The 11178-nt window shown below is 21.5% G+C and overlaps 2 protein-coding genes across 2 annotated transcripts; one reads left to right on the forward strand and one right to left on the reverse strand.

Annotated features, from left to right (window-relative positions):
* Position 1: 1 nt before the first annotated feature.
* Positions 2-2618, forward strand: LOC122848334. The gene is made up of 2 exons (XM_044146330.1): positions 2-1595; positions 1656-2618. Exons 1-2 carry the CDS (start codon positions 1104-1106, stop codon positions 1917-1919), a joined length of 756 nt encoding a protein of 251 aa, XP_044002265.1. The 5' UTR covers positions 2-1103; the 3' UTR covers positions 1920-2618.
* LOC122848333 (uridine-cytidine kinase-like 1) lies at positions 2270-4438 on the reverse strand. The gene is made up of 6 exons (XM_044146329.1): positions 4192-4438; positions 3742-3941; positions 3534-3640; positions 3259-3429; positions 3017-3088; positions 2270-2914 (listed from the first exon to the last, which is right to left on the reverse strand). The coding sequence occupies exons 1-6, from the start codon at positions 4260-4262 to the stop codon at positions 2660-2662; spliced, it is 876 nt and encodes a 291-aa protein (XP_044002264.1). The 5' UTR covers positions 4263-4438; the 3' UTR covers positions 2270-2659.
* Between the last annotated feature and the right edge of the window lie 6740 nt (positions 4439-11178).

An 11178-nucleotide genomic window follows, 5' to 3' on the forward strand; every position in this document is an offset into this window, starting at 1 on the left:
TAATTAATTTTAACATAATTTTTTATTGTGATATATACATACGTATGTATATATATTTTTTTAAACAAATTTTTAACCAATTTAATTAGAAAATTTAATTCTAAGTTTGCAAGATGAATAAGCAATAAGAGTAGTTGATCTGATAATTAATTTTTTTTAATCCTGCCAATGACAATGACAAGCGATTAGTTTTTTTTTTTTTTTTTTTTTTAAATAAATAACCGTCCACGTTGTGCCTCTGTAAGAGATGATTTATAAAAATTGTTATTGAAAATTACTAAAATTACTAAAATTAAATATTTTTAAATTTTTTATTGTCAAGCAATGATGGCTAGAGATTTTTTTTTTCTAAATTAATTATTAACATTGTAAATTAAATAATAATATTTTTATTTTTTATTTTTGCCTATTAGTAAATTAATTTTAGATAAATAATTTATAAAAATTACAGCAATAACAAATAGCAATTTTAAAATATAGAAAAAAAAAAAAATCAAGTATTAATTGCAATTAATAATAAATAAATTGTAATTTTTTTTTTTTTTATTTTTTTCATTATTAAATGAATTATATAATTTTATATAAAAATCATATTTGTTATGAAAAATTTTACCCTGTTTTTAAATTGAAGAAAAAAAATTTTCCATGTAAATAATAAAATTAATTATTTTCTAAAAATGTGATTTTTTTTTTTCTAGCTAAAAGCTATTTAAAGTGCCTATTATTGTAATATTTAAATTTTAATTATACATATCTTTTAGGCATTGTGAAAATTTTGTAGAATTTTTTTTATATATATATTTAATTTTGCTTTAAAGCTATTATTATTATTATTATTGGTTAAAGTAACATGTGAATACTATGTAAGAATGACGTTGAAGGTGATTATTAATAAAAGTAAATTTTTTCTCATAGTTTACACGTGGATCATAACATTTGTGTCCTTGTTATTAGTGTGCCTTCAAATTGACAATAAATATAGTTAGTCACAACGAAATTTGACTCAAAATCTTCAACATCTTTTGAGCTATTAAAATATTAATTTATAATTGTTAATATTAAAAATTAAAAATATATTTTAATCTGATAATTGTAAAGGTGAAATGTCGGGAATTGTGAATGGAGCTGTTGGACATATTGTTGGTGTTGGAATTCAAGTTGCAGTTGGTGGAATTCCAATATCACCAAATGCTGAAAAAGCACTTGATCTAATGAGAAATGTTGGTTTACCTGTACCAGCTAAAAATTGGTTTACACCAAAAAATGATAAAAAATTAAATTCAGATAATAAAAATAATGTTGAAAATGAAATATTAGAAATTTATGATAATGCTGCTGCTGATATTCGTCAAGTTGTCAAGTGTCTGTCTCCAGCAATGGCTGAAATTAAACAAGCCATTAAAAATAGAAGCAAATCAGCTGAGCCAATTTTAGAAAAATCTAAAAGTTCTGCAGTTTTTTATTCATCATCACAGCAGCATGTATCACCATGTAATAATAATTATTATTACTCATCTCAAGTTGAACGTGAAAAATCAATGAAAAGTTATGAGGAAAAATTCAAGCCAGTTAAAAAATGTCCAGTACATGATCAGGTAAGTCTTTGAATAATTTTCAAGTTAATTATAAATAAATAAATAAATATAATGTTACAGACAAATGAATCATCAAAACAATCAAAGGAAAAACGAAATTGCTCAAAATCAACAACTCAAAAAATATGCAGCAAGGTATCCAAGCAAAAAAAATTAACTCAAGTTCAATTGAAAAATTGCTCAAAATGTGGTGTTCATGTTGATGTTGTTAAAATGTTGGGAATGTTGATTTGTGGACATTATCTTTGTCCTGATTGTATTCCTAAAAATAATTTTACACATTGTCCAATATGTAAGATAGTATTGGTTGAGAAAAAAAAATAATAATTAAGTCTATTTATAAATTGTAAGTTTGTTTTGAATTTTTTCAAATTTTATTTTTCAACTGTAGCTTAAATTAAATTTTATTTAAATTAAATTTCATTAGAAAAAATTAATTCATTTATTGTATTTTCTAATTTAATAAATAAAAGAGAATATTTTTTTTTTTTTAAATAAATAAATAAGTAAATTATCAAATAAACAATTTTTCATATTAATAATATTATAAATTAAATTTTTTTAATCTTGCAATTAGCACCACCACTTATCTAACCACTCACTTAAAATTTTTTTTAATCATTAATAATTTAAAATAAAAAAAAACCATCTCTAAAATAAATAAAACTGTAAACTTTTTTCGATTTTTTTTATTCTTCATATTAAACAAATACATTATACAAAATTTTATATTTTTTTTTTTCATATAAATATCATTAAAAAAAAAAAAAGTTTTAAACAAATCTTCAAAACAAAATCAACAGTCTTTTTCAAACAGTAATAATAAAGAAAAAAGCTTAATAATAAATGCAAAATAAAGATCTAAGGATAATATTTTTTTTTTTCAATTTTTAAAATTAATCTTTCATTAAAAAAAAAAAAACTTTATTAAAGTTACAAGTTAAAAGACCAAAATTAAAAATACTATCATCTCATCGTCATCATCATTATTTATTGAATACAAAAAACAAAAAAAAAAAAAATTAATAATAATCGTATTAACTTAACAATAATAATTTGAATAATTAATTCAATATATGTTTTTTTGCTAAGCCAGAAATTAATTCAATAGCAACTTCATTTTCACCACCTCTTGGTACAATAATATCGGCATGACTCATTAATGGTGCAATATAATAAGTGTACGATGGTTTTACCATTGTTTCATATTGTTTAAGTACATCTTCTAAATCTCTTCCTCTATGTAATATGTCTCGTGTAATACGACGAGCAAGTCGTAAATCAGCATCAGTATCAACAAATACTTTCATATCACACATCTATAAATTAATCAATAAAAATAAACATTAACAATGAATATTAATAATACCTCATCAAATTTAAAATACTTTTTTTATGGTTTTTTAAATTTTTAAACTTACATTTAATATGTCCTTATCATGAAATGTCAAAATACCTTCCAAGATTATCACATTTGCACCATACACTGTTTTCTTTAAAAAATAATTAAAAAACAAATATATAATAACAATAATAAATAAATAATAATAATATTAAATTCTCCACTACGCTGTTATTATAAACTTTCTAAAATCTACAATTTAATTTTATATTATTTATCTTTTTTTTAATGTATTAATATGATTTTTTTTTTTCGACTTACAGATCTGTTTTCTCTGTTGTGTGTTATAAAATTATAAACTGGTACATGAACCATTTGTCTTTTTTTTAATTTATATAATGTTTCTTTTAACAAATCAAAATCAAATGCATCTGGTACATCAAAATTATATTCTGTACGTTCTGCTGATTTACGTTCTTTTTCATTCAAAACCTAAAAAAGAAAATCGAAATTTATTAAACTTTATCTATCATAAAATAAGTATGTTTATCATTATGATTAAATGATTTGTTTTGATGATAAAAAATATATATTACTTTGTAAAATGAATCCATACTTAGAAGTGTGATATAGGAAACATCAAGAGACTCAATGATTTTTGTTGCAACTGTTGTTTTACCAGATGCACTACCACCACATATACCTTATTAAAAAATTCATAAATATATATTTTAATTGTTAATATTCATTAATAATTAAATTATTATTTTTTATGATAAAACAAATGAAAAAAAAAAAACAAACCAATAATGAAAGGCTCAGTTCTTTGGTTAGATATGTTGGCTTTATTTTTTTTTCCAGCTGTGTAAATTGTTCTCGATTTACTACAAATCATTTGATCAGATGACGGAGTTGTTAATTTATCTAGTTGATGATCATCATTGTCAGTAACTTTATTTTCCATAAAATAATTATCATTTTTATCCAAGCAGACATCATTGTTTCTAAATAATATAAATAATTAATTAGTATTTAAATTATTAATTTATAATTAAAAATAAAAAAATTAATAAAAATTTTATAAATGACACGTTGTCTTTCATCATCATTTTGTTGTTATTATTATTGTTATATTTTAATGATGCTTAGGAATTACAAAGAAAATGCGACTAACCAAAAAAAAGTAAAATAAAAAAACCAAGAATGAGTAATTTGTTTATTTTTAAAAATTTAAAATAGCAACAATAAACTTACATTTTGTCAATTGTTGAAATTGGAAGATCTAAGGTTTTTATTCTAGGCATTTTTAAAATTTTTTGCGACATTATTTTCTATGTAATTTGAGCTAGGAACACTTGCAATATTTCATAGAGACAACACGTGTGTTCACTCAACGGATGTCTCACGACTGTCTCTCCTGTCTCTTTTCCACTCACTATCCACTATATTTATTTTAACAGTAGATGTGTGATCTACACTGATACAAATACATTATACTACGTGGACTTCCCCACTTTTTACTCCTAAATTGCAAAATCATACTTATAATTTAATAAACAAATACTAATTGAATTTTTTTTTCTAGTTGATTTTTTTTTTGAATTAAAAATTAATTTATAATGCAACAATTAAATTTTAATATTATTGAATGATTTTTTAGATATTAATTATTTTAAATGATAAAAAAATAAAATTTATTTTTATTATTATTTATAATTTATATACTGATAAAATTTATTTTTAAAACTATCGAAAATTCCAAATATAACTTGGAAATTTATTTTTTTATTTTTAGAATTAATAAAGTGAAAAATATTCTTAAGTATTTATTTATATTGTTGGCGGTATTACTGATAAGATAAGTTTATATGAAAAAATAAAAAAAATTATCATATGTAAAAATAAAAAACGTTTGTTCATGATTTAATGATACGTGGCTTTTCGAAATTAAAAATTAAATTATTATATAGATATAATAACCAAAATTATATTTAAATTGATAATATTGTTTCTTTTTTATTTTTTCTTTTCGAAAGAATTATAAGTGTAAATTACATGCCTGATAAAATTATTTATATAAACTTGTTTTTTTTTTTAACTTAACTGCAAAATGTGCGATTATAATTTGCCGGATATCACGGCTGTTATGTCATCCGCATTCGAAAAATAACAAACTACTTATGCACAGTAATATAATATTTTTTTTATAAATTATAATTAATAAACTTTTTTGTTAGTGTCTATTATTTTAATAAAATAAATAATATTATTAACATTAATATTATAATCATTAGTAGTTATAAATAATTTATATATTTTACATTAAATTTTTCTTGTTATTGTTATAATAAATAAACACTTTCAAATCCTTAAATTATTTTTAAGGGCAAATAAAAAATTAAAAATAAAATTAATCAATTATTTTCCATAATTTTTATAACATATAAATAGATATTTTCAATTTTTATTTCAAGTTAATTGAGTTAATATAATCAGATAAGTCGCTGTGACTCCAAGAAGCTTTGAAAATTAATACAAATAATTTAAAGTTAATAAAGAAAAAGAAAAATAATTTTTATTATAGTGTATGTAATTAATAAAACTTACTGACAGTAAAAAAGATCCGTCCAATGAAAACATACCATAGCCACTGAATTCCACTTCATTAACAAGCATATCTCTTGCGAATTCTTTTAGCTATAAATATAGTTTAAATTAACATTTAAAATTAATGTTAAAATAACAAAAAAATTAACAATACTTTTGATAAATACCTCTTGATTTAAAATACCATTTGGAGCAGATTTTGATAATAATTTATGAACCAATTCACCTAAATATTGAAACTGAAAATTCACAGTTGAAAGGATTTAAAAAAAATAATAAATTTTCAACATCATCGAATGTAAAAATAAGATATTGTTTAAATGTTTAAGTGTAATTTATTTTTTTATTTAAAATTGAATAGAAAATAAAAATTTTCCTAAAAAAATTTTTTAAATGCCAACCAATAATAAATTAAATAATTTTGAAATTTCCACACGTATTTGAAATAATAATAAAATTGTATATTTTTTTTTCTTCTATAAATGTACGTAATAATCATTTTTTTAATGTGAATATGTACAATTAAATACCTTGTCTTTTAATTCATCAACGCTTTTTGTGAGTATGACCATTGGTGTTATCAAGGTTACACTGTACCAAAAAAATTTGATAATAGTTTTTGCAGTTGAATTTGAATTAATAAATAGTACAACAACAAAATAAAAAGAATATATTATACAACTGCAGTAATACGGAATGATACATAAAATTAAAATTGAATAAAATTCAGAAACATTTGTTATGACATTGTAAATGATTGCCATTGATCGTCGTGTTGAAGTTAATAAAATTATAACATCTGATCTATTAAAATTTAATTTACTGTGTCTTGTAAAAACTGATACATTTTCACTTGATAATACATTTCCACCTATTGCTAATATTGTTGAATTTAAACTACGAATTCTAGCAGAAATTGCATTTAAAACAATACTATATTGAATTATAAATGAAAGAAAAATACATACTTGAATTTTACTTATAACAATAGTTATTACTGTAGAATTTGTTACGGGATTAAAAAGAATAATCCAAACGAAAATATTTATCATGACAATTAAAAATATATTTTTGAAACCAGAATTAAATTTATTATTATTGTTACTCATTATGACATGATCTCTTTCAATAAATTCATTTATTATTTTAGATATTAATTTTCTATTGTAAATAAAATTTATCCACAATACAATCATCGCTAAAAAACGCATTACCACGATAGCATTATCAATTGATTGGGTTATCATTGATTTATTAATATAAGATACACTGAGTCTTGCGGAAATATAATAGTAGCAAAATATTCCATATAGAAATAATAATAAAATACTATACAATAAATCACTGGTGCTACTGTAACACTTTGATTGTACTTTAATTTGTGAATTAATTCTATTTCGTTTAAGACAATATTTCCATGATATCGGTGCAAAACCAATGACTTTGTAAAAGATAAATAAATATTTAAAAAATATTTTTTGAGTAGGTGAATAAAGTGAATCGTAAGTGATCGGTTCCATTGTCACCTTCAACTGAATTTTTCTATTTAATAAAATAGTTATCATCACGCGATTTACAACGTGATAAATATTTAATTTTTGACCAACCTTGCTTTGATATGACATAGCAATTTTTTTTTGTTATTAATAATTAATTTAATATAAACATTATCACGCTATTGCTTATCGAAAAATTAATCAATTAAAATTATAGTGCGTCAGTAGAAAAATTAAAGGAAAAATGAAATTAAAAAGTGAAAATTAATAATGATTTTTTTTTTTGTGATTATAAATTTAAATGTTAGATAAAATATTTTATATTAATAATCGTTCAAAGAAATTGTATTTTCAAATTTATTATAGTTACAAGATATTTTTATAAATAATTTTAAAAAAAATTTTTCATTAATTATTTTGATCAATATACAATTCAGAAATATATCTCAGTTTGAATCTATCGTGGTGTGAATGAATAAATATTTTTTATATGACCACATATCATGCGATTTTTTATAAAGACATAACATATATTCAACACACTATTTTATTTCACACAACAAAAGTGATAAACAGTATTTTCCAATCGACTAAAACGTCCATATAAGGTAAAATTAATTGACATTAAATACTTTTTTATTAGAAATTGTAATGTATTGCATTTAATTATTGACTTGGACTTATTGTTGAATTGGATATTCAAAAAAAAAAAATTTAACTCTCTCCACTCAATTGACATAAAATGATGAGATAAGTTGCTGTAACTCCAAAAAGCTGTAAAAATAAAATTTATAGTATTTTAATTTATAAAAAAAAATATCATTATTTATAATTAATGAATTAATGTATTTGTATTTTTTCAAACTTACAGATAGCAAAAATGTACCGTCCACTATAAACGTACTATAGCCACTGAATTTTATGTCGTTGACATACATATCCCTTGAAAATTCTTCCAACTATATAAATAAAATATTAATGAATATTTTAAAATATAGGTAAAAAAAAAAAGAAAATGTTTATATTTACCTCTTCCCTGAAACTTTCATTTGAAATTGATCTCGATAATAATTTATTAATCAAATGACTTGAAAGTTGATACTGAAAATTGAAAAACCTTAATATGTAACTCTTGTTTTAATTTTAGAAAGAAGTAAAAATGTAAAAAATAAAATTACCTCATCGATTAGTTTATCAATACTTTTAGTAAGTATTAAAATTGGTACTACTAATGCTATTATATACATAACAGAATGAAAAGTGTTCATTGGTGTACGATTCGATTTTACAATAAGTGTCAAAAACAAAAAATAAGTTGAGTAAATAATTGCACAACAATAATACGGCATTATGCATAATATTGAAATTGAATAAAATTTATTAACATTTTTTGTGACATTGTAAATAATTGCCATTGATCGACGTGTTGAAGATAATAATCCAACATCTAATCTACTCAATGCAATTTGTCTTGTAAAAACTGATATATTTTCACTTGTTAATTCACTCCCACCAATTGCTAAAATTGTAGAATTTAAACTTTGAATTCTTGCAGTGATTGCAGTTACAACAATACTATATTGAATAATAAATAAAAGAATAATATACAATTGAATGGGAATCCAATAAAATTTAGAAAAGTCAGACAGTATAATAAATTGCGATATTACAAGAACAATCAAAATTAAAATATTCATCATGACAATTAAAAATATATTTTTAAAACCAGAATTAAATTGGCTATTATTGTCAGTCATTATGACATGATCTCTTTCAATTAATTGATTAATAATTTTGGGTATTAATTTTCTATTGTAAATGTAATTTATCCAAAATCCATAAACCGATAAAAAATGTAGGATTGATATAGAAATTTCAATCAATTCAGTTATATTTGTTTTGGAAGGATATTCTCTTGCTGATATGTTCGAAATATAATGATAACTGCATATCGGATATCCAAATAATAATATAACTATGGATAAAAAATCACTGGTGCTACTGTAACATTTTAGCTGTACTTTAATTTGTGAATTCATTTTATTTTGTTTGAGACAATAATTCCATGATATAGGCGCTAAACCAATCACTTTGTATAAAATAAATAAATATTTAAAAAATAATGTTTGAGTAGGTGAATAGAGTGAATTGTAAATGATCGGTTTCATTTTTTATCCTAAACTAAAATACCAAACACGAATTCCATTATTATTTTTTCATCTATTGAAAAAATTTCCAGCATGAAACGTACAATGTTAATATTTAATTTTTGATCAACCTTGTTTTGATACGAAAGGTACATTTTTTTTTCATTAATAATTTATTCCATCACGCAATTCGTTAACAAAAATCCAATCAATTGGAAAAACATAACATAAATATTATAGTATATATGAGGAGAATAATTAAATTTTAATGTTTTAAAATTTTTCCGAACAATCTAACTGTATAAAGTAAAGTTAATTGATATTTAATATCTTTTTTTTATGTTAAAAATTAAAAAATATTGTATTTAATCATCAAATTTAATTTGATTCACTCAGTTGACATAAAATAATCAGATAAGTTGCTGTGACTCCAACAAGCTTTGAAAATAAAATTTATAGAAAAATATAATATTATTTATAATTACTATTGATGTATTTGCATTTGTTAAAACTTACAGATAGTAAAAATGTACCGTCCACCAAAAAAGAACCATAGCCAGTAAATTTTATCTCGTTAACATACATATCCCTTGAAAATTTTTCCAACTATATAAATAAAATAATAATTATAGTTTATAAAAATCTAGGCATAACAACGAGAAATGAATGATCATATATTTACCTCTTCCCTGAAACTTTCATTTGAAATTGATCTTGATAATAGTTTATGAATCAAATGACTTGAAAATTGATACTGAAAATTGAAAAACCTTAATATGCAATTCATATTTTAATTTTAAATATACAAGTATAGAAAAGTATATAATAAATAAAAATACCTCATCATTTAGTTTATCAATTTTTTTAGTAAGTATTGTCATTGGTACTACAAATGCTATTATATACAAAGTAGAATGAAAAGTTATTATTGGTGTGCGATTTGATTTTAAAATAATTGCCAGAATCGAAAAATAAGTGGACGAAATAAGAGCACAACAATAATACGGCATTATGCATAATATTGGAATTGAATAAAATTTTTCAACATTTGTTATGACATTGTAGATAATTGCCATCGATCGTCGTATTGAAGCTAATAAAATTATAACATCTGATCTATTTAAATTTAATTTACTGTTTCTTGTAAAAACTGATATATTTTCACTTATCAAATTGTTTCCACCAATTTTCAAAATTGTTGAATTCAAACTTTGAATTCTAGCAGTGATTGCAGTTACAACAATACTATATTGAACAATAAATGAAAGTATAATACACAATTGAATAAAAATCCAATAAAAATTAGACAGTAATATAAATTGTAATATAGACAGAATAATCATAATCAAAATATTTATCATGACAATTAAAAATATATTTTTAAAACCAGAATTAAATTGATTATTATTGTCAGTCATTATGACATGATCTCTTTCAATTAATTGATTAATAATTTTGGGTATTAATTTTCTATTATAAATGTAGTTTATCCATAATCCATAAGCAGATGAAAAATGTAGAATTGTTATATAAATGTCAATTGATTCAGTTATAATTGTTTTGCCAGGATATTCTTTTTTTGGTATGCTTATAATATAATAATAACTGCATATCGTATATCCAAATAATAATATAATTATGTATAAAAAATCACTTGTGCCACTGTGACACTTTAACTGTATTTTAATTTGTGAATTAAATTTATTTCTTTTGAGACAATATTTCCATGATATCGGTGCAAAACCAATGAGTTTGTAGAAAATAAATAAATATTTAAAAAATAATGTTTGAGCAGGCGAATAGAGTGACTTGTAAATGATCGGCTTCATTTTTTTTTCTCAACTAAAATACAGAAAACGAAATTCAATTTTCATCTATTGAAAAAATTATCTGCATGAAATTTACAATGTTAATATTTAGTTTTTGATCAACCTTGCTTTGATAAGAAAGGTACATTTTTTTTTTCATTAATAATTAATTTGGTCACGTAA

Source organism: Aphidius gifuensis, linkage group LG2 (assembly GCF_014905175.1).
Source record: "Aphidius gifuensis isolate YNYX2018 linkage group LG2, ASM1490517v1, whole genome shotgun sequence".
Lineage (NCBI taxonomy): Eukaryota > Metazoa > Arthropoda > Insecta > Hymenoptera > Braconidae > Aphidius > Aphidius gifuensis.